The sequence below is a fragment of the Mesoplodon densirostris genome, chromosome 4 (assembly GCF_025265405.1).
Source record: "Mesoplodon densirostris isolate mMesDen1 chromosome 4, mMesDen1 primary haplotype, whole genome shotgun sequence".
Classification (NCBI taxonomy): Eukaryota; Metazoa; Chordata; class Mammalia; order Artiodactyla; family Ziphiidae; genus Mesoplodon; species Mesoplodon densirostris.
Window position 1 is genome coordinate 51,988,974 of NC_082664.1, and position 23,153 is coordinate 52,012,126.

The following is a 23,153-nucleotide window of genomic DNA, read 5'->3' on the forward strand; positions in this document are numbered from 1 at the left end:
TTACAAAATGGTTGTATCAATTTTTACTTGCACATCAGTGATGGGGAGTTCCCTTTTTATCCACATTTTTACCCATTTGGTATTACACTTCTGTTAGTGTGATAGGAATAAATTGGGATTTCCTTGTGGTTTAATGTTCTTTTCCCTGAGTAAGAGTTAAAGTATTTTTTCATGTTCGTGGCTATTCAGTTCTGTTTCTCTGTGAATTACCTGCTTCTATGTTTGTTCCTTTATCTTTTAGACTCATCTTTTTCTTATTAAGTTTTAGGAGACCTTTAAATAATTTTGATACTAATCCTTTGTAGGTTAAGTGCATTGATTTTTGCTTCCACAGGAAAGTTCAACCTTCTGAACTTGTAGGGAGTGTATGGACCAAAGAAGATAAAGAAATAAATTCTCCAAATTTATTAAAAATGATTCGCCACACAACAAATCTCACTCTCTGGTTTGAAAAGTAAGTTTTTATTTACTTTGTCTTATTACTTCTTAATGTTATACTTCTATAATATTAAGTCACATATAAGCAAAAATTGTGGTTGAAAATATATTTCTTCTTTTCTATGTGAAACAAGGAACTTGCTTTCTAAGCCATGATTTTCTGTTTTCTTCTTTTTTTTGGTTAGGTGTATTGTGGAAGCAGAAAATTTTGAGGAACGGGTGGCAGTACTAAGTAGAATTATAGAAATTCTGCAAGTTTTTCAAGATTTGAATAATTTCAATGGTGTATTAGAGATCGTCAGTGCAGTAAATTCAGTATCAGTCTATAGACTAGATCATACCTTTGAGGTAAGTTTTAGGCTTAAATAGTTTATCCTTTTGGGGGGAGATAAAATAATGTGAAAGAGATTCCTTCTACCACTGATCTTTTTGAGTAAATCCTTTATAAATCCATCTTACTCCTTAAACACAGTGATATCACAATATTAGAAAATATATCAATATAAGTGAGCCTAGAATTCATCAAAGAATATGAATTTTGTGACTGTTTAATATGCTTACCTAAATGTAATGAAGTTCCAAATGGATATTTTCAGTGGTACATTGATTGTTTCAAATAAATGACAAAGAATTTTAAATATAAATGTACAAATTACTTTAATCACCGGTAGTATATAGTCAAAGAAAGAGTAACATGGAGAGAATGCTTTCTAGAACTTAGTTTTTTTTTAAATTATAAAATTGTGTATGCTTAGTGTTTATCATTGAAAATTCAGAAGATATAGAAAGTATAGAAAAGTTAGAGACTCAGCCATGCAAATATATTTGCCTTTGGGAATGTGAACTTTTACAATGTTACTAGAAAGTAATCTGGCAGTATATGTTAAAATACAGATACTTTTGGACCCAGAAATAAAAACAATGGATTATAAAGTTAAGGTACAAAGATCTAGTTTCTGCAGCAGTAATTGTAGTCGCAGAAAACTAGAAACAACCTGTGTCCATCAGTAGGAGAATGATTGAGTATGTTATCCTATACTTATGGCATAGAATATTGGTTAGCTACAGAAAAAAAGTGAATAGAATCTGTGTATATTGTCTTGGAAGAATAGTTGTGACATTTAGGGGAAAAGCCATTTAAAAAATCTTTAGAAAAATTAATATGATTTCATTTTGATGGAACAAAACAGAACAAACTGTAAACGTGTAAGTGAGCTGCACAAGCATTGAGAAGAGTGTGGAAGGATACATACTCTTCTCTTCACATTGGTTCTTACCATGGGTTGTGATGAGAAGGGAGTGGAGGGTTAGACTGATTTCATGTGTGTGTTTTTCTGTTTGGGTGTTTGCATGTTATTGATTTGTATGGACTTATTTATATTAAAGATATTAATAGTCAAATATTGCCAAATAATCTATCTAATAGACTAATAATTTCAATTCTCATTTTGAAAACTCTGAAGGAGTGTATTCATTTTGAGACGTTAAGCTTTAGCTTCTTAAAATGTTGAATATTTATATTCAACAGTATTTATAAAAATAGGTACATGGTATAAAGAATAAAAATACAAAGAATACCTGTTTACCTGGCATCCAGTTTAAGACCCCCTCCCAATCCCTCCCCTTCCTTGCCCCTTCAGAGCCAGCTACTATGCTGAATCTTGTGCTTATCATTCTCTTGCTTTTTTCTATAGTTTTACTGTTTGTATCTCTAAACAGTGTTGTTTCATTTTGCATGTTTCTTAATTATATATGAATATAATTCTTCTAAGACTTTTTTTACCCAACATTATATTCCTAAAATTCATCCATGTTGTTTCTTTTAACTGTAGTTCATTTTTTTTATAGCTGTATCATATTATAGAAATAACTTTACCAAAATTTATTTCTTTATTTGCTTATTTATTTATTAGTTAGTTAGCTAATGGTCATTTGGATTGTTTCTAGTGTGGCACTATTATCAGTAATATTGCCATAAACATTTTCTGCATCTATCCTGGTGCTTACATGCACAAATTTCTCTTAAGTTGTATACCTAGGAGTAGAATTATTGGATGATAGAATAGATAATGCCCAATTGTTTTCTCAAGTATTAATCATACCAGTTTATACTCCCACCAGAAGCTTGAATTCTGGTTGTTCCACATTCTTGCGAACACTTGATATTGTCAGTTCTCTTTATTTTTCTAGTCTTGTGGTGTGGGTTTATAATTCCCTAATTTCTAATGAGTTTGAACCTCTTTTAAGATGTTTTGTTGGTTCTTTGTATTGTGGAAATTTTTTACTTTTTTGGTTGAGTTTTTCTAATGAATTTGTATGAGTTCTCTCATATACTGGATTTTAATCCTTTGTCAGTTATGTGTGTTGTAAATATCTTTTTCCAGATTGAAGCTGCTATTTTCACCATTTTTTATGATGTCTTTTGATGAACAAAAATTCTTAATGTCACATTTACTTATTTTTTTCCTTTGTAATTTGTGCTTTTTGGTGTCTTGTATAATAGATCCTCCTCTGTTACCTTAATGTTTTATCTTTCTCATTAAGTCCTTAATCCAGCTGGAAATGAGTTTTGAGTATGGAATCTAATTTCCATTTGGCTAGCCAGTTGATCTCACACATTTATTCAAAGTCCATTCTTTCTCCATTGATCTGTAGTGTCAGCTGTATCATAAGTTGAGTATCCATAAATGTGTGGGTCTGTTTTTGGTCCCTCTATCCTGTTCCTTTGGTATTTGATTATTACTTTGCTAGTGCCACATGTTTAAATTACCATAATTTTATACTAGTTCTTCATACAGTATAGTAGGGCAAGTCCCCACCAATCATTCTTTTTCAAAAGTGACTTACTCTTTTTTTTTTTTTTTTTAGTTCTCTGACCAGGGATTGAACCTGGGCCCTGGCAGTGAAAGTGCCAAGTCCTAACCACTAGCCTGCCAGGAAATTCCCAAGAGTGACTTACTCTTGACCCCTTGCTATTATATAAATTTTAGAATCATTTTAAGTTTAATTATTTTAAAGTTTGGGGTTTTGGTAAGAATTATACTGGCTCTATAAATCAATTATGAAGAACTGACATTTTTACAATAATGAGTTTTCCCAACTATGAACATTGTGTATCTCTCCATTTATTTATTTATTTAATAAAGTTTATGGTTTTCTTGATGAAGATCTCACATCTTTTGTTAGATTTATATTAGAATATTTTAATAATCTTGTTTTCTTTGTTGATGATATCTAGAAATGCGGTTGATTTTTGCCTATTGATTTTATATCCAGCAACATTGCTACATTCTCTCATTAACATTCTATTTGTAGATTTATTTCATGTCTTCACAGACAGTCATTTCCTCTGTGAATACTGACAGTTTTTCTTGTCAATCCCTAGTCTTTTATTTATTTTTCTTGTCCATTCTAGTTAGGACTTCCGTATAGTACTGAATAAAAGTTACAATGCAGTCACCTTTGCCCTTTCCTTAAGTTAAAAGGAATGAGTTGAGGGACTTCCCTGGCAGTCCAGTAGTTGGGACTTCGCCTTCCAGTGTGTGGGGGGTGAGTGAGTGGTCCCTGGTTGGGGAGCTGGGGTGTCCCGCATGCCTCACAGCCAAAGGGCCGGCACGTGGAACAGAAGCAGTGTTGTAGCAAATTCAGTAAAGACTTTGAAAGTGGTCCACATCAAAAAAAATCTTTAAAAAAAAAAAAAAAGGAAATGAGTTGAATGGTTTTCCATCAAGTATAACGTTTGCTGTCAATTTGTGTGTGTGTGTGTATCTATCAGGTTTAAAATAAAATAATTCATTTTTAATTAAAAATGTAATAATGAAATATAAAATAAATGACTGCTTACTTGGTTTACTACATTTTTTGTTCAGTTCTTGTCTCCCTCCCACAACCTTCTCCTCTTTACCAAAACCTTATTACCCTTAGCCCCAAAAGATCTTACAGTGGAAAAATATTTGAATGCCATGGGATTATATTTTTCTCCAACAGCTATAACTTGAAACTCTGGCTAATCAGGATTATAACTAATAATATCCTGTGGAAGATTTTTTTATTGTTTAATCCTCTAATTTATATTAGAAAAAAATAAGTTTTAAAGTTTTATATTTATAGATAAGAAATCATTTCCAGCAAGTGCAGATAAAAATACTACTCATCTCTTAATTTAAAAAATTGTTTTTGAAATATTTGCAAAATTTTAAAATTGAAAGCTCTGCATCTATAAAATATGATTGAATTGTAAAAAAGCAAATTATGCTCAGTTTATATATTTTAAAGGCATTGCAGGAAAGAAAAAGGAAGATTTTGGATGAAGCTGTGGAATTAAGTCAAGATCATTTTAAAAAATATCTAGTGAAACTTAAGTCAATCAATCCACCTTGTGTGCCTTTTTTTGGTAAGTTACTAAAAATGGATTTATATTTTGAGGGCAAGTTTTTTATATAGTGAAAAGAGACCAGCCTCTAGAAGCAGATTGTCCTGATTTTATATCTGAGCACATCTGCTTTTATTAGCTTTCTATATTGATAAATAAAACCTAAACTCTGTATGTAAACTCTATCTATAAAGTGAAGATTCTAGTAATTACCTCGTAGAGTTGTAAGGAGCTCTGTGAGACCTCTAAGACCGGTAGTCTCATTCATGAGGGCACCTCTCAAAGGCCTAACCTCCTCATTCTGTCACAGTGGGCATTAGGATTTCAACGTATGAATGTTGAACATTCAAACATTCAAACCATAGCATGCACCAAAAATGTCTCCAGGCATTCCCAGTTATCTATCCTCTGGGGGACAAAATTGCCCCCAGCTGAGAGTCACTGATTTAAATGAATCAGTAATTATGCATGAAAGAGGAACTGAAGATTTTCTTCCGGTCCAAAACTGAAGAATAATTCTTTTCTATCTAATTTATGGGCTTTGGGAGGGCAGAATTAGTTTATAAATTTGTAGTCTTATTAACCAGAATTGGCTTAAAATTAATTTATTGATCAGTAATCATTTAAGATCATTGGCATTAAAGATTTATAAGTAAATATTAAAATGGCTAGAATAGATTTAACACTTAAAATTTAGACTTTGTGAATGAATCCTCCCTTTTATTTTAGGCTGTTAGACTAAGAAATGGCAAATTAAGCTCTTTATAAACCCTAGTTTTCTTTCAATTTTAAATTGTTTCCATCCATGTAAAAAAATTCTTAATGTAAAATTGATGATTAAATATATCAGAGATTTTAGTAGTAAGAACTGCTGTATTATAGGATGTCTTTTGACTTTACTAGATCAATTGTTTTCCCAAATGGTTAAGTAACCAATTTTAAAACTTTTCTTCAAATACTTTTTTTTACTAGGAATATATTTAACAAATATTCTGAAGACTGAAGAAGGGAATAATGATTTTTTAAAAAAGAAAGGGAAAGATTTAATCAATTTCAGTAAGAGGAGGAAAGTAGCTGAAATTACTGGAGAAATTCAGCAATATCAGAATCAACCTTACTGTTTACGGATAGAACCAGAAATGAGGGTAAATATTTTCTTTGCTTTTCTTTAAAAAGAGAACATGTTAAATCCTCTGCCCTCTCTAAGATATGGCATAACCATACATTATGATCTTTATTTTGCTATGAAAATAGTATGAGTTAATTTATCAATAGATAGAAGTGAATATTAGATATTCTGCACTAACAGTCTGCAGTTATTAATATTATTAGGCACTTTGTCTTGACATTGTTGTTTCTTTGTGCAGCTGGTTTAAGTAGCGCTTTCAAAAAATGAATGACAAAGTGGAATGAAAGAAGCTTTCTGATGTCCACACAGTAAAAAGAAAATCCACTACCAGTACTATCATTGATAGACATTTTAGATATTTTATATGTGCCAATGTAACATTAAGTAATTAATCCCTTTATAAGAACATTGCATTTAAATAGGGGAAGGGGTTGGGAGAGTGGTGTGTATATATGCGTAGTAAAAAATGATTTTTTTAAAACATTTTCTCACTTGGTATTCTGTTTTGAGCAATAGTTTCATAATATTGATTCTGTGGTACTATAAGATGTGAAATATCTTCTAAATTAGAGTAAATTATGGTATTATGTTTATAGTGAGTTTTATTGTATTATACTTATTTGAAATTCAGAACATATGATAACTATCAGAATAAGTTCACCTTTCACATTAAAAATTGTGCTACACTTTCAGATGTAGTCTGCAGGTTGGGCATATTGAGTGAAAATGGTCACTATCATTCCCACCCTCCTAAACTGTAAGATGGTAACTATTCTTTGTTCCAAGTTCAAAACAAAGAACCCTAAAGTCCTAAGAAAAAATGAACTGAAGTATACACCATTATGAAAATACAGACAGATACTTGCTCTAAAGAAAATTGTCACCTATTTCATCCCCTTCTCTCACTATTTAGCCAACCCTCTGTGATGTGGTGCTTCATAGGGCTAAAGAAATGTTCTTGAGGGAATTCCCTGGCGGTCCAGTGGTTAAGACTCTGTGCTCTCACAGATAAGGGCCTGGGTTCAATCCCAGGTTGGGGAACTAAGATCTCACAAGCTGCATGGTGCAGCCAAAAAAAAAAAGAAATGTTCTTGAAGCCCAGATTAGAGTTCACACTGTATTTCCTCCCCAAGATAATGTTACATTGTAGCTGGGTATAATTAAAATAGTAATTTTAGCATTCATATCTCAGTAATTCCTAATAGGTTTCTGTGATCCAATCTAGACATCCTACTGTTGTTTAAAGCATTCTTTTGGGGGTTAGGGGCAGAGAATGCTTTCTTTATAGATTGACTCAAAGTAAGTTTAAAAAGTAGATAAAGTAGCTAATCACTTTCAAAGCATAGTTAGCCAAACTAAATAGTATTTAAGAAATAGAGTAAAGGATAAGAAAATCACAATTATAACTTCATAAAAGTCTTTAAATTACTGTTGGTCCATTTGATTTAATTTAGCTAACCTGAAAATAAGAATAAATTGTTTCGGGCTTCCGTGGTGGCGCAGTGGTTGAGAGTCCACCTGCCGATGCAGGGGACACGGGTTCGTGCCCCGGTCCGGGAGGATCCCACATGCCGTGGAGTGGCTGGGCCCGTGAGCCATGGCCGCTGAGCCTGCGCGTCTGGAGCCTGTGCTCCACAACGGGAGAGGCCACAACAGTGAGAGGCCCGCGTACCGCAAAAAAAAAAAAAAAAAAGAATAAATTGTTTCAATATTGTTAAAGGAGTAATATCATTTTCTTGAAATTGGCAGAATGCCTGAAAAATAGAAGAATTTTATACTAGAAATTCTAAAGCTCATTTTGCCTACTGCTAAAGCTAAAACCCAGAACTTATTTGTGTATATGCTTCTAAGCTACTTCAAAATTAAATAAAGCTAAATCCAGTAATTTGCTTGTCAGAAAATTTTCTAAGGAAGTCATCAGAAATGCACAGAAAAATTTATGCACAAGGAGTTCATAATAACAATAATTATTACTATAATAGCAAAGAATTAGAAAACACCTATGTGGGTTACTACCTATATGGAAATTGGTGAAATAAATTCTGGAACATCCATCTGATGAAGTATTATATAGTTAAAATTTGTATAATTTAAAGTAAATAAACCATACAGAAAAAAATTAATTGAATACTTCCAAAAGGCTAAAAATAGCTATGTTGGATCCCAATTTTGCAGGAAAAAAATTTCAATATATGTATATGTGCATATATTCACACACAGAGTTAAAACATTGGAAGGATATTCCAATAGTAAAATGTTAACAGTGAGATCTCTGGTTGGTGAGATTACTGTTTATTTTTTTTGTACTTTGTTAAATCATCTAAATTTTTTACTTAAAAACTTGTATTTTATAAGCAGCTCATGCAGCTCAATATAAAAAAAACAAACAACCCAATCCAAAAATGTGCAGTAGACCTAAATAGACATTTCTCCACAGAAGACATACAGATTGCCAACAAACACATGAAAAGATGCTCAACATCACTAATCATTAGAAAAACGCAAATCAAAACCACAATGAGGTATCACTTCACACCAGTCAGAATGGCCATCACCAAAAAATCTACAAGCAATAAATGCTGGAGAGGGTGTGGAGAAAAGGGAACCCTCCTGCACTGTTGGTGGGAACAGTGCTTTGTGACCACCTAGAGGAGTGGGATAGGGAGGGTGGGAGGGAGGCTCAAGAGGGAGGGGATATGGGGATATATGTATACATATAGCTGATTCACTTTGTTGTACAGCAGAAACTAACACAACACTGTAAAGCTATTGTACTCCAATAAAGATGAAAAACAAAATTTTAATATATGTCTATTTTATAAACTAGTATATAAATAAATATTTATAAATAAACTAATTTATAAAACAACATGTAACTTGGAAAATATTTTTTTAGTAAAGACAAAAAAGTTTGCTAGAGGCTAACATAGATATGTTTATATAACTGTTCTTGAAATTACTTTTTTTTAAATTTCATAGTGCAATTTTGTAATACCATCCAAAGGTAGACACTTACTACACATTTTGAAATTACTTTTGAATAGATTTTAGTCCAATTTATCTCTTTTTTTTCTGATCATCAAAGTTTCTTTGTGGATTATAACTATAATTCTGTTTTAATCACTTTTGACAGCTTATTACTGATGATCATTTTGTTGTTATAATGAGTAGGAATGTTAACTGAGGGATACTGAGACATTAAGATGGTAATAAGTGAAAAATCTGTTCATCTTCTTAAAAGAACTTTAAGACTGGAATATACAACTTACATAAAAACTTTATACTTTTATCCGAAAACAGATTTGAATCAGCAATTCTTGAGGACTTTTCAGACATTAGGATCTGTTAATTTGTTGATGATATTTTTATATTAAACTGATGAAGTAAACGTTTTAATAAAATCTAAAATAGGTACTCATGGATATTTGTTTAATTCCAGAGGTTCTTTGAAAACCTTAACCCCATGGGAAATGCTTCTGAAAAAGAGTTTACAGATTATTTGTTCAACAAGTCACTAGAAATTGAACCCCGAAACTGCAAACAGCCACCTCGATTTGTAAGTCCATTACAGTTTTGGAAAAAATTGTTTTTTAAAGCAATGCTGTCTTCAGTGTTCAACAGACATTAAAATTGTACTTTGCTTGAATAGCTGTTTTTAAGTGTTTTGTTTTGCAGTGTTTATACTATTTCTAAAATTATATATGCTGTGGGGGAAAAGTTAGCATTTTGATAAAATCTGGTTTATCCTTTATCTTAGTACCACTTGTTTATCTGTCTTTTTTTTTTTTTTTTTTTGCGGTACGCGGGCCTCTCACTGCTGCGGCCTCTCCCGTTGCGGAGCACAGGCTCCGGACGTGCAGGCTCAGCAGCCATGCACGCGGGATCCTCCCGGACCGGAGCACGAACCCGCATCCCCTGCATCGGCAGGCGGAGGCCACCAGGGAAGTCCCTATCTGTCCTTTTTTTTTTTTTTTTTTTTGCGGTACGCGGGCCTCTCACTGTTGTGGCCTCTCCCGTTGTGGAGCACAGGCTCCGGATGCGCAGACTCAGCGACCATGGCTCATGGGCCCAGCCACTCCACGGCATGTGGGATCCTCCCGGACCGGGGCACGAACCCGTGTCCCCTGCATCGGCAGGCAGATTCCCAACCACTGCGCCACCAGGGAAGCCCTATCTGTCCATTTTTGATCCTTCCTAGTATAAGGGGAAAAGCTGTGAGAAAGTGAGAACCTAAATGGCAGGTAGCTAATGGAACAGGAAATGAAAAGACCTGGGAAGGAGTAAGGAGAGATATCATAGTTCTTCTGACTTGACCCTCGCTCCTGCCATAAGAGCACCATTGTCCGTAGTTAGCACTGGAACCCACCTCTCTCGCTAAAATTTGCTGCTATACAGTAGTTCCTTTTATTCCTGGGTTTCGCAGTGACAACAGAAGTAGTAGAAGACCAATTCTAAGTAGCTGAAGGTGAAGCAAGGTGTGGAAGGAAGTAAAAACATTTGTGATACACCAGCTTCGAGCCAGGTAGTTTCATGTTACCTCATCTCCACAACGATTGTATGATATTGATCTTACTCTCATTTTACAGACATAAAAACTGAGGCTCGAAGGAGATAAATAACTTTTTCAAGGCTGCATAGCTAGATATGGGCACACTTGAGGTTTTAACTCAAGTTACCTGAATCTGAGTTCATGTTTCTTCATCAGGTTACCCCTGGGAGAGGTTTTAAAAGGGAGTAGAGGTTGAAGGTGGGAGATAATGATAGCAATTTTTTCCAAAGACTAAAGTATCATTGTGGAGGTTGGTCATTTATTATTAGGGAGGGGGAAAAAAAAAGGTCTTTTTTTTCTAAAGCACCCAGCATAATATGTTGCATATATTATGTCTACAGTGAATATTTGTAAAATTGATATCAGTAGTTTGAAGAAGTTTAGGCTCAAGTGTTTGGGGAGCAAACAGTTGTTTTCACACAGATTTCGCAGTATTTTATTTCTGTAGTATGAAAAGAGGTTTACTTATACAGTATTCGAGTCAATGTTAAAATTAAGCCAATCAAATCCCAAAGCGTTCCACTGGAATGTTACAGACTGTCCTTGCAGCCTGGGATTTATTGTACTCTCTTAACTGTATGCTAAGAATTAATAAGGTAATACTAAGTCATAATAAATAAAGTACGTGCAAGTTTGTAATCATAATTATATTTGCTTTTCCTAGCCTAGGAAATCAACTTTCCCTTTAAAATCTCCTGGAATAAGGCCTAATACAGGCCGACATGGCTCTACCTCAGGTACTTTACGAGGTCATCCAACACCATTAGAAAGAGAACCATGTAAAATAAGCTTTAGTCGGATTGCTGAAACAGAGCTCGAAGCAACAGTGTCAGCACCAGCCTCTCCAAATACACCATCTACTCCACCAGTATCTGCTTCTTCAGACCTTAGTGTGTTTTTAGATGTGGATCTCAACAGTTCCTGTGGTATGTATTTGGTGTAAACTATTTGGCAAAAAAAGGAATCTTGTGTTTCAGTTAATTCTTTTCATCATTTTAATTAGGAAACTGTAGAATCCTTTGCAAACTATATTAGTGTGAAAAGTGACATCTCTATGTGAAAATAGTGATTAACATGGGAGTAAAGCATTATTTGTGCATTGTTTATGCATATTATTTTCTAATATATTCATTCAACAAAGATTTATTTAGAACCTTTTGAGCCCCAATGCTACTCTAAAGGGGAGCAGTAGACAATGAAAAAGAAAAAACAAAGCAGATAAGTTTTGTGAAGGAAATTTAAAAAGAGACTGAGAGGGAACTACTTATGCTAAGAAAGGAAAAACATTCCAGGTACAAAGAATACCAGGTTCATTCTTGAAAAATTAACATGGCCAAAGATGATGATAAAATTCTGAACTCTGTGTGTGTTATTACGTATGTTACTTTATGCAAACATATTTTAAAAATATAACCGTACATATTACCTTCCTTTTCAAATTGATTTTTCTCATTCCGATAGGAAGCAATAGCATCTTTGCTCCAGTCCTCTTGCCTCATTCAAGTAAGTAAGAATTTGAGTCGATTCTAATGAAATGACTATAAAGATAATAATTGAATTGATAAAATTTGTATATGAATATTTTGGGTTTTAGCAACATTTCAAAATTTTAAGAAATGAATGAAATTCTTATAAATAAATCAAATTATTTTCTTTCAACTGGGTACTATTTAAACTTTATTACAGTTTATTTTCATCATTTTTTAACCTATCTATGTTCTAGGGGCTATATGACATTGAACAAATTACTTAGCATATCCGATTTGTTAAGGGTCAGATGAGATAACTATTTAGAAGCAGCTAGCACATTACTTGGCACAGGATGAGCAGTGATTTCATATCAGTTGCCTCTCCTCTTCCCCACTCCTTCCAATTCATTTCCTATAGGAATAATACTAAATGTTTATCAGGTTCCCAGGCTAGTCTTGATCACTTATTTCTTCTCATGAGCTTTTTTTAGTTAAAGCAGCATTTTAAGTAAAATACTGTCACCTTTCTTTCTATGGTCATTTGTTTAAAATAAAATAACCCAAACAGCAGCTTCAGGAATAATCCTCCCAATCTAGAGGACTTCTGCTTCTATCATAGTAAAATGTGAATCATTTAGATAGTAGCAAGAGAGTTTCTGTCTCGTGAGAAGAATAAAGTTTTTCTTTTAAATGTTTAATTCTGTACTTTATTTTAATTTTTAAATTTTTATCAAGGTGATATATGCATAGAGTTTTAAAAGGCAAATAGTGCTTAAAACACTTAAGATGAAATTAACAACAGTTCTACCCGATGACTCCCCACCCCTTGTTTTCCAGTGATTTTTCCACATTTTTAAATGATGTTTTTATATTTTTCTCTCTCTTGAATCATTAATTTTAGACAGTGTTTACTGATTTCCTATTATGGTAGATGAAGATTTCACCCTTTACCTAATATACTTAGAGCATTTGGGGAAAATATTATTCACTGCCAAGTCAAGGAGTGTATACTCTGATCATGCTTCCTTTCTTGTACAGCTCTGTTTCCTGAAGTTAATAATAGCTTCATTAATGTTTAGGATTTTTGTTTGTTTGTTAGTTTTTAAACTTCTATTGCTACATCTTCCCACACCCTTTTACAGCACAGTTTTCCTTAAAGTCAGACCATTTAGGGAATTTATCTAGGATTTTTTGTTTGGGTTTTTTTTTGTTTTTTTTTTGTTTTTTTTCGCGGTACGCGGGCCTCTCACTGCTGTGGCCTCTCCCGTTGTGGAGCACAGGCTCCGGACGCGCAGGCTCATCGGCCATGGCTCACGGACCCAGCCGCTCCGCGACATGTGGGATCTTCCCGGACCGGGGCACGAACCCGTGTCCCCTGCATCGGCAGGCGGACTCTCAACCACTGCTCCACCAGGGAAGCCCTTTGGGGGGTTTTTGTGTGTGTGCTTTTTAACTTGGAAACTTCCTTCCTGATGCTCTTTTGTCCTGCTCCAGTTGGGACTGGTTGCTGTCTTGGCCTCTGACCCAGCTGAAATCCTAGAACTTTCTTTTGTTGTCATACTAGAAATTCCCTTCATCTCTCTTGTGTTGGATTCTTGTTTTTTGGATTCCTTGTCTTCTTTCTTGGTATGCTTCCTTATTTTGGTAGGGGTACATCTTCAGTAGCTACCTGAGAAAGGATACATAGGATATAAATTTTTAAGTTCTTGCATTTCTGAAAATGTACTTATACATTTAGTTGTTAATAGTTTGGCTGGGGGAATTCCCCAGCAGTCCACTCCACGCTTTCACTGCCAAGGCCCTGAGTTCAATCCCTGGTCGGGGAACTAAGATCCCACAAACTTCATGGTGCAGCCAAAAAAAAGTTTGCCTGGGTATGGAATTTTAAATCATTTTCAGTCAGAATCTTGAAGACAGTTTCCCACTGTCTTCTAGCTTTCATAGTTGCTGTTTAGAAGTCTAATATCATTCACTCATAAATTATTCATGCATAATTTTTAAATGTCTACTGTATGCAGGTACTGTTGTAGGTGTGAGAGAAGTGGCACTGAACAAAATAGACAAAAATCCTTCTGACAGTGATGCTACATTCTTAATCCTTTTTTTGAAAACTGGAGTTTACTTGCTGTAGCAAAGAGACCCAAAAATACAGTGTCTTACATGAAATAGAAGTTTACTTCTCAAAATAGCCAGAGCAAGTAAACAACTCTGCTCTATAAGGTTTTCAGGCTAGCAGGGCAATCCAGGATTCTCAAAATTTGGCTTCCATCTCTGAGTCTTGAGCAACTGATTTGAGTTGTTACCATTTTTCTGCCAGCAGGAACATGGAGAGCAAGGAGCTTTGTTACAAAAAGTGATCTGGGAGTTGCAGGTATCACTCCTGCTCTCATCCCATTGGCCAAAACTTAGTCACATGGACACAGATGCAAGGGAGGCTAAGAAATGTTGTCTGTAACTAGGCAGCCTTTTGTCTTGCTAAAATTCATGGGATCCTATTACTAAAAGGAAGAAAGGGACAGGCACATTGGGGAACAATTAGCAGTCTCTGCCACATTAAATTCAAGAAACTTTTAGGATCTTCTGTTTATTCCTAATGATCTATACATTCACAATGATCTGCTTTGATGTGGGTCTTTTTTTCTTCTTTCATTTTGCTGTCTATAATGAGCCCTTTAAATTTAGAGATTCATGTCTTTGATTTTTTAGCAAGTGTTCCTTGTATCATTTTTTAAATAATTTCTTCCCTGCCATGTTCTCTGAGTCCCTTTTTGGAGCTTCTTTTCCATATTGTACATCCTAGATTCATCCTCTGATTTTCTTTTATCTCCTGTTGTCCATCTCTTTATGTGTTCTGTTTTCTGGGAGATTTCCTTACTTTATTGCCCAGTTTTTCTATTTTTTTTCATCTATCATGATTTTGAATTTCTAAGAATTCTTTCTAAATTCCCTCTGATCATGCAATTTTTATATCATCCTAGTCTGGTTTCATTATTCAATTTTTGAAAGAAATTGATTTTGTTTCTGGTATAGTTTCTTTTCTGAGTCTCTTTCTTCTATTAGTTGTGGTCTGTGTTCTTTCATATTGGAGGTTTTTCTTTCTTGTCTGGGATCCTTAGCTTTCTGTTCATATTTTAGAGTGAGGCAATATAAACTGATAGGAAGTGTGATATCCGTGGGCAAAGCTTGTTGCCTTGTAGGTTTCGCTGTTAGAGTGATAGAGTGATGAGATTTTTTTTTTTTTACTTAGGAAGTCCCCAAATTTCAGGATCTATGAGGCGTTTTCTCTAAGAGTGTTTAGTTTCTCCAAAGAAAGAGCTTTGAGTCTTCTGCCTGGGAGATCTCTGCATTTAGTATGAAAATCTGTGTTTTCAGCACAGACTAGTGTTCCCAAGTCTGAAGTTTATATTCTGCAGAGAATAAAAACCCTCAGTCTCCTACAGTGGTGGGAATGTGGTAATTGCCTGGCCTCACTAAGTGGAGAATAGGATTTGGGGGTTCTCACTGGCCCTTGTATAGATGTAATCATATCTTCTGTTTTCACGTCCATACCTTCCATTATACCAAGTGCCTTTAATTCCTGATCCCTCCTTTGGTTCTCTGGGGGCAAATCTGCTGCTGTTTGTCAGTCCCACTCACTATAGACATTTGGGTTTCATCTTCCTCCATTTGTCTCCTTCATGTACATTGTAGTCCACCTTCATGCATTGAAGCTTCAGGATCCAGATGTTTCCTGGCTTCATTGAAGTTTGCATGTTTCTTATTTTCCTGGTTGTTCAGCAGTGGAAATGTTTTTACTACATATATTAGTTTCTAGTGCTTCTGCAACAAAGTACCACAAACTGAGTGGCTTAAGGTCCAGTTCTGGAGGCTAGAAGTCTGAAAATCAAGGTGGCAGGGCTGTGCTCCCTCTGAAACCTGTACGGGAGAATATTTCCTTACCTCTTCTGGCATTTGCTGTCAATCCTTGGCATCCTTTGGTTGGTAGATACGTCACTTTAATCTCTGCCTCTGTTGTCGCATGGCCATCTTCTCCTTGTATCTCATTTTCTCATCTCCTGTTTTTATAAAGACACCAGTGATACAGGGCTCACTTTCATCCTAACTTGATTACATATCTGTAAAGACTATACTTACAAATACGGTCACATTCATAGGTGCTGGGGTTAGGGCTTCAACATAACTTATGTGGGGGGGACACAGTTCAACCCATAACACTATGCCATTTGAGAACCAGGAGTTCTAGACATTATTCTGGGTGGTAGTAAAATACATTTTCCATATGATAAAGAAAATCATGTTTTGAATTTTAATAGAAAATATTGAGAATAACTGCATAAAATTCTGAACATCTTAAAATCCTGAAAGAAAGAAAAGTATGAAAAGTGCTCACATACAATGGGAAAAACAGCAAGACTGCATTAACAATGGGCATGAATAGACAGTTTACATCAAAGTATGAGCAAGCCTATGTTAAAAGATACTCATATATTACTTATCCCTTGTAAACTGATATATTAGTATGATCCTTTTGGAAAGAAATCTGAAAACAACATATCAAACCAAAAAAATGTTCACACCCTTTGGTTATTCATTCGATAGAGAACTGAGTACTTGGTACCAGCTACCCTGCCAAGTACTAAGGATTCAACAGCAAACTAGAAAGACAAAGTCTCTGCCTTCATTAATACAGAATACCAAAAACTTTTTGTGAAGAAGTCACGTACATGAAGATCACATTGTTCATCCTGCTTCTGTGGTTTTTCTACTTTACTTTTAGCTCCTTAGTCTCTCTTGCTGGTTTCTCTTCATTTTCCCAACCTATTAACATTGGAAGGCCCTAAGTCTCTGAATCTCTTTTCTTCTCACTCACTTGGTGTCTCGTTCACTGTTATATCATCTATATGATGATAATTCCCCAACTTTTTTTCTCTGCCCAGAACCTGTCTCTTGACCTTTAGGCTCATGTATTCAGTGACCTGTTCGACGTCTCTATTTGGATATCATCTCCTCTAAAGTTGTTCTTCCCATCGCCGCCTCTTCTCAGGTATAACCACATTTGTCTAATTTCTGAGGCTAAAACATTAGAGTTCTCATTACTTCTTTCTTTTTCTCATACCCCAAATGTGACCCATCAACAGGTCTTATTTACTTTCAAAATATATCCAGGATCTAACCATTTCTTTACTGCTGCCACCTTGGTCCAAGCGACCACCATCACTTACCTGGTTTATTATAGTAGCATCCTAACTTCCCACCTTCGACACTTTAGTCTGTTTTCAATACAGCAACTAGGTCCTTTTAGCATGTAGGTTAGACTCTTCTCCCCTGTACTTCAAGCCAGTGGCTTTCCATCTTAGAGGAACAGCCAAAGCTCCTTCAAAAGGACCCATAAGGTCCTATGCAGTTTGGCCTTCTTTGATCTATCAGACTTCATCAGCTACTCTTCTCTCCTGTTGTTTGCTCTGCTCCAGCTACTCTGCCTCCTGAACAAAATAGACAGATTCCCACATCAGGACTTCTGCTCTTGCTATTCCCTCCGCTTAGACTGCTCTTCACCCTTCTGGCCTCAGGGCATGCTCCCTTGCCTCCTTCAGGCTTTTGCTTGGTGTTACCTGAGTGAGGCCTTCCCTGATCACCCTCTTTGAAATTGCTCCCCCTTCCCTGCCTAATATTTCTTCTTTTAACTTATAGCCATTATACTTTTACTTAATTGTCATGTTTATTCTCTCTTATCAACCTAGAACATAAGCTCCAGAAGGACATGAATTTTTTTTTTTTTCTTTTTGCGGTATGCGGGCCTCTCACCGTTGTGGCCCCTCCCGTTGCGGAGCACAGGCTCCGAATGCACAGGCCCAGCGGCCATGGCTCACGGGCCCAGCCGCTCCGCGGCATATGGGATCCTCCCAGACCGGGGCACGAACCCGTATCCCCTGCATCGGCAGGCGGACTCTCAATCACTGCGCCACCAGGGAGGCCTGGACATGAATTTTTGCTTCCTGTTCACTGCTGTATTGCTAGTGCCTAGAAGAGTGCTGGCACTATAGCAGATGCACAATAAATACTTGTTGAGTGGATGGACGAGTGAATGATAAAAAATTGGAAGTAACTTACATAGCTAGCTAACATTACAGAAATTGTTAAGTAAATTATCCTACATTCACTGGTTTGGAATACTAAGGTTATTTAAAATGCTCACAAAACCTGTATAATCTTGTGGAGAAGTGCTCTTAGTAGAAAATAAAATTGAAGTTGAACTTCACACTTCAACAAGGGTTACTGAGTGCCTCCAATGGAGAAACATTCTGCATTTAAGTGGTTAAGTAGGCTGACTGTAGAGTCAGACTCAGAAACTTTCACAGCTATCCCATTATCACTAAGGTATTTTCTGCTTCCATGAGCGTGTGTGTTTCTGTAAGGAAGAGAAGACTCAACTAAGTTTGCCTTAAACAGTAAGAAAAAGCATTCTGACTCAGATAGCTGGAAGGCTGCTTTAAGACTGGTTGATTCAGTTATTAATGATAACTGATAATGATAACTTTAGTGATGTTATTAAGGACCAGATTTCTTTTAGACTCTTCATTGTTTTGTCCAGATTATCAGCTTTATCTGAGGCTGTTTTTCCTCAAGGTCATGAGAGTGGTGGCAGGAGTACTGGTTATGTGCTTCCTTGTTCAGTCAAGTGAGAAAGAGAGGTACAGAGAAAGACTGACAGACTGCTTTTCCAGAAGAGCAAGGAACTTCCTTTTCAGTAGCCTCTTGCAAACCTCCTTTCAAATTTCAGTAGTCTGAATTAGTTCATGTGTCGACAACCAGTTACTCTGGCTGAGGGAATGGTCTAATCAGGCCCCAACTCTGGAGCTAAGGGGTAAGATCAGCTTTCACTGAAGCACACAGCTGTATGCATAAAAGAGAGGCAGATAAAAATCTGATCAAGTTAAGAAAGTGAGTCCTTTGTCTACTTCTTGACTGGAATTGGGGTGCCCTGGGCAGAATTGGCTGACTAAACCATATGGGATGGATTCACCATCACCAAGAGACAAAGACAGGGCAAAGTTTGCTGGGCAAGCAAAAGGAACATATTCACAGCAAGTACTGCCCTACCTAACCTCCTCACACCATCTGCCAACACCCCATAGGCATACTTTTTGTTTCTGCTACTGGCACGGTGAGCCATCAAGACACTCTGAGGTGACTGCAGAGTCACATGATCAGGACAGCAATTTTTGACATGGAGTAATGAGTGACATCTTTACTTGGATGTCCCATAAGCAGTTCACACAAATTCAGTGTTTAAAATTAAACTCACCAACTTCTTTCCCAACTAGCTCCTATAAACCCAATCTCAGTATAATGATAAACAAGCTATGATCACTATCTTTATACCAACTGTGTGTGGAGATATAAAATTGGGAGTTGGTCCATAATTACAGGTATTTTTTTAACCATATGAAAAAGACAAAAGAAGTGAACATGAAAATCGTTCTTATTCTATGTCTGGTTGGCATGTTTGGGGTAATTTTTCCTCTAATACTTTATTGTTTTGTAAATTTCCTTTAATGCAGTTGTGTAATGTTTCCATTATCAGTGAAAGACTTGCAAATAGAAGAGTCCTATGATACAACCCTACCCTATGGTCTCCTATATGGAGGTTTTATTACTTGTGTAGAAATGTATCCAATAATAGCTGCTTCAAAAAATGCATGGTAGTTTACACTGAGAATACTGTTGATTAGCTAAGGATTTAATTTTTGACTGTTGTCTAAAACCAGTCATCTACACTGCATGTTTATGTAAGTTAACATGATGTTAAAATAACAAGTAAAAATAATGTTCACTTCGGGAAAAAAAAAAGCATGGTCTCTGTTTATGGATGATCTTTCTCTGGAAGTTAGTACATTTTTTACAGACAAAAGGCTTTTCAGGGAGCAGAATCTCCTTATTAATCTTAATTGAATAGTACATTTTCATTTAGCAGTAGTACCTAGTATGTGCCAGGCACTACCACTGTGTTACATGCTATGGATATGAAAATAAATACACACTGCCCTTAAAAAGCTTACACCTTAATGGAGAGGATAGCTAAACCAACAGTCAGCTACAGTACAGTCAGACAGATACCATAGCAGAGATGATCACAGATTGAAGTAAACTTGTGGTTAAACTCATCTTTTTTACCCCCAGAGTCTTTCTTTAGTTCATGTGGTAGTTTACATAAACTAAGTGAAGAGCCACTGATTCCTCCTCCACTTCCTCCTCGAAAAAAATTTGATCATGATGCTTCAAATTCCAAGGTAAGGAATTCCCTGGTGGTCCAGTGGTTAGCTGCGGGCTTCCACTGCAGGGGCACAGGTTCCATCCTTGGTTAGGGAACTATAGATCCTGCATGCTGCACCTTGTGGCCAAAAAGCAAAAACAAAAAATCAAATTCCAAGGTAGTCAACAGGACTTAGGTTTGCCTCAACTTATTCAAAGTTGTGAATCTTCAAAATAGTGCTTGTTCTTATAAAGAGTCTCTCAGTTACAATTTGGTCACCCATTATGTTTTTTAAATATTTCGGTTGTTATATTTAGAAAATACCTTAAATAATTGTTTAGTCCTCATAATAATTTTTCTAAAAAAAGAGGCTGGGCAGATTCACAGATGCTCAGAAGACGTACTTTTATTTCTGGTGGAGATTGAAAGAACTGTAGTATTGAAACCATTCTCCAAACTTTCAACTGGTGCTTCTCAAACTTTAGGTTGCATCAGAAGCACCTGGAAGGCTTGTTAAAACCAGATGGCGGGAGTTTCTGATTCAGTAGGTCTGGGGTGAGGCCCACGAATTTGCATTTCTAACAAGTTCCCTACTAGTGTTGATGTTGCTGATCCCTGGATCACACCTTGAGAACGGCCACTGAGCGTCACTGGGGATAGTAGAAGTAAATGGCCAAAAAGCAGAAGCTGGATATTAAGTCCTCTTGTGCTTTCGTGTCCTTTCATGTTTACAAAGCTATATATTCTTTTTACTCACTTGCCCATTATTATAAATAAAACCATACATTTATAAACTGTATATATAAAGCAAGATAATCTGAGGCTTTATAAGATCTCAATTAAAACGTCTCATATATCAAAATATTAAACTGAGCCCTGAGTGAAACTGGGAGTAATTTACTCATAAATCTGATCATTAAACCAGATTAACCTGTTTTGAGGCTCTGGATTTAACTTAACACATAAGAATTCTTTAGTCTTTTTAGAACTTTTTCTTACAGATTTTTCAGGAGAACAGAGGTATAATTTAATCTTTTTGTTTTTGAGGGAACTATGAAATCTGATGATGACCCCCCTGCTATTCCGCCAAGACAGCCTCCTCCTCCAAAGGTAAAACCCAGAGTTCCTGCTCCTACTGGTGCATTTGACGGGCCTCTGCATAGTCCACCACCGCCGCCGCCGAGAGATCCTCTTCCCGATACCCCTCCACCAGTTCCCCTTCGGCCTCCAGAACACTTTATAAACTGTCCGTTTACTCTTCAGCCACCTCCACTGGGACATCTTCACAGAGATCCAGACTGGTTCAGAGACATTAGTACGTGTCCAAATTCTCCAAACACTCCTCCTAGCACACCCTCTCCAAGGGTACCACGTCGATGCTACGTGCTCAGTTCTAGTCAGAATAATCTTGCTCATCCTCAAGCTCCCCCTGTTCCACCAAGGCAGAATTCAAGCCCTCACCTACCAAAACTGCCACCAAAGACTTACAAAAGGGAGCTTTCGCACCCCCCATTGTATAGACTGCCTTTGCTAGAAAATGCAGAAACTCCTCAATGACCCTAGCCATATGTAGTCATTGACACTGGAATGGTATTTGTAAAGTTTTTTTTTAATTTATTCAAAAAAGGCATAGTATTTTAGTACTTTTTAAAAATAATGCTCTTACAAAAATGCTACTGATCAAATAAGCTTTTAAAAATTGGAAAAATAAAAATACAGAAGTCCTTTACCATTATCCTCAGGTGATCAGTAGCATTGCCTTGTCTTGGATCCTCAGTGCTGCCCAAAGGCCAGTATAAAGAATTTATATTTGCACTGTAGACTCTGCTAAAATATGGTTTAAAGTGACATTGATTGCACTGAAGGGGGATAGTGCATTTGTGGAATTTTTCAAATTTGAGTAACAGATGACTTTTTAAGGCAGTGAATTTATACACATATGGGGGTGTGTGGTGATACTGATTTTTAAGCCTCTTTGACCATCTTCTAGTTTTTACATTTAGGAAGATCGTGAATAACACCCACTGTTCTTAAACTCTTTAATGCCATGTCTTAAAAGCCAGAATTTGCTGCTGAAGACAAAAGTGAAAAATAGAACGAAAATAATAGAATGCACTGTTTTTTGTTTTGTCGAAATGTAAACAGACTACCTAACCCGATCATAGAGGAAAAAAGGGCATATATCTTATACAGATGTGCCTTTTTGTTTTTGCAGACTATGGTGTCTTTAGCTAACGAGTTGCCTATTGTTTTGGAAAACAAAGTTAATATGCCATACATGTACAGTTTTGTTTATATTGTACATTTAAAGATAATGCTAATAACCTATATAAATTTATGTGACTCAAGGCCTATAATACAGTCTGCTACTTTACTAATTCATAAAGCCGGAGGATAAGTTTCTTATGGCATAGGAACCAACTGCATTGCCTTCAAAACCAAGTAACTTTCTCTATAAATCTCGTGTTAACTTAAAATTTTTAAAGTATTTTTTTAGATTGGTAATATTTAAACCAGCAGACACTTAAAGCTTTATTAAACTTTTTAATCAGAGATGTGATTAAAACTTTTATTTGCCATTTGTATTCCTTCGTTCTAAGTGATGAAAAAGCGTGTTTTCCTCTTAGTGCCGTAGCAGCAGTTGTAAAGTAGCCCAAAGCCACATTGTTTATTTACTGGTCTGTGGCCTTTTACTGTGCTTTGTATCAGAGTTCCTAACAAGATTAATAAATCACCCCGGTCTTAATTTTTAAAAGACGTTTAAAATATGTGTTTTCATTATAAGGAACAAGGGGGTAAGATTGTTGAGTTCTGTAGAAGTAATATATACACACATTTTCAATAATTTGTGCAATTTAAGTTCTATAATCCCAAAGAATTTAAGTGATGTAAACTTCAGAGGGATAACTTTGCCTTCACCGTTAAACGCAGTCACAAGCTTC

At 35.9% G+C, this 23,153-nt stretch overlaps 1 protein-coding gene across 1 annotated transcript in view; it reads left to right on the forward strand.

Moving 5' to 3' along the window:
• SOS2 (SOS Ras/Rho guanine nucleotide exchange factor 2) overlaps nucleotides 1-22,960 on the forward strand; it is a 103,652-nt gene extending 80,692 nt beyond the window's left edge. Inside the window, exons 15-23 of the mRNA XM_060096256.1 lie at nucleotides 335-454; nucleotides 624-786; nucleotides 4,714-4,831; nucleotides 5,783-5,955; nucleotides 9,379-9,495; nucleotides 11,153-11,414; nucleotides 11,950-11,991; nucleotides 20,139-20,248; nucleotides 21,259-22,960. Of these exons, the coding sequence (XP_059952239.1) occupies nucleotides 335-454; nucleotides 624-786; nucleotides 4,714-4,831; nucleotides 5,783-5,955; nucleotides 9,379-9,495; nucleotides 11,153-11,414; nucleotides 11,950-11,991; nucleotides 20,139-20,248; nucleotides 21,259-21,768 (1,615 nt within the window). The 3' untranslated portion in view covers nucleotides 21,769-22,960. The remainder of the gene's footprint in view (nucleotides 1-334; nucleotides 455-623; nucleotides 787-4,713; nucleotides 4,832-5,782; nucleotides 5,956-9,378; nucleotides 9,496-11,152; nucleotides 11,415-11,949; nucleotides 11,992-20,138; nucleotides 20,249-21,258) is intronic.
• The last annotated feature ends 193 nt before the right edge of the window (nucleotides 22,961-23,153 follow it).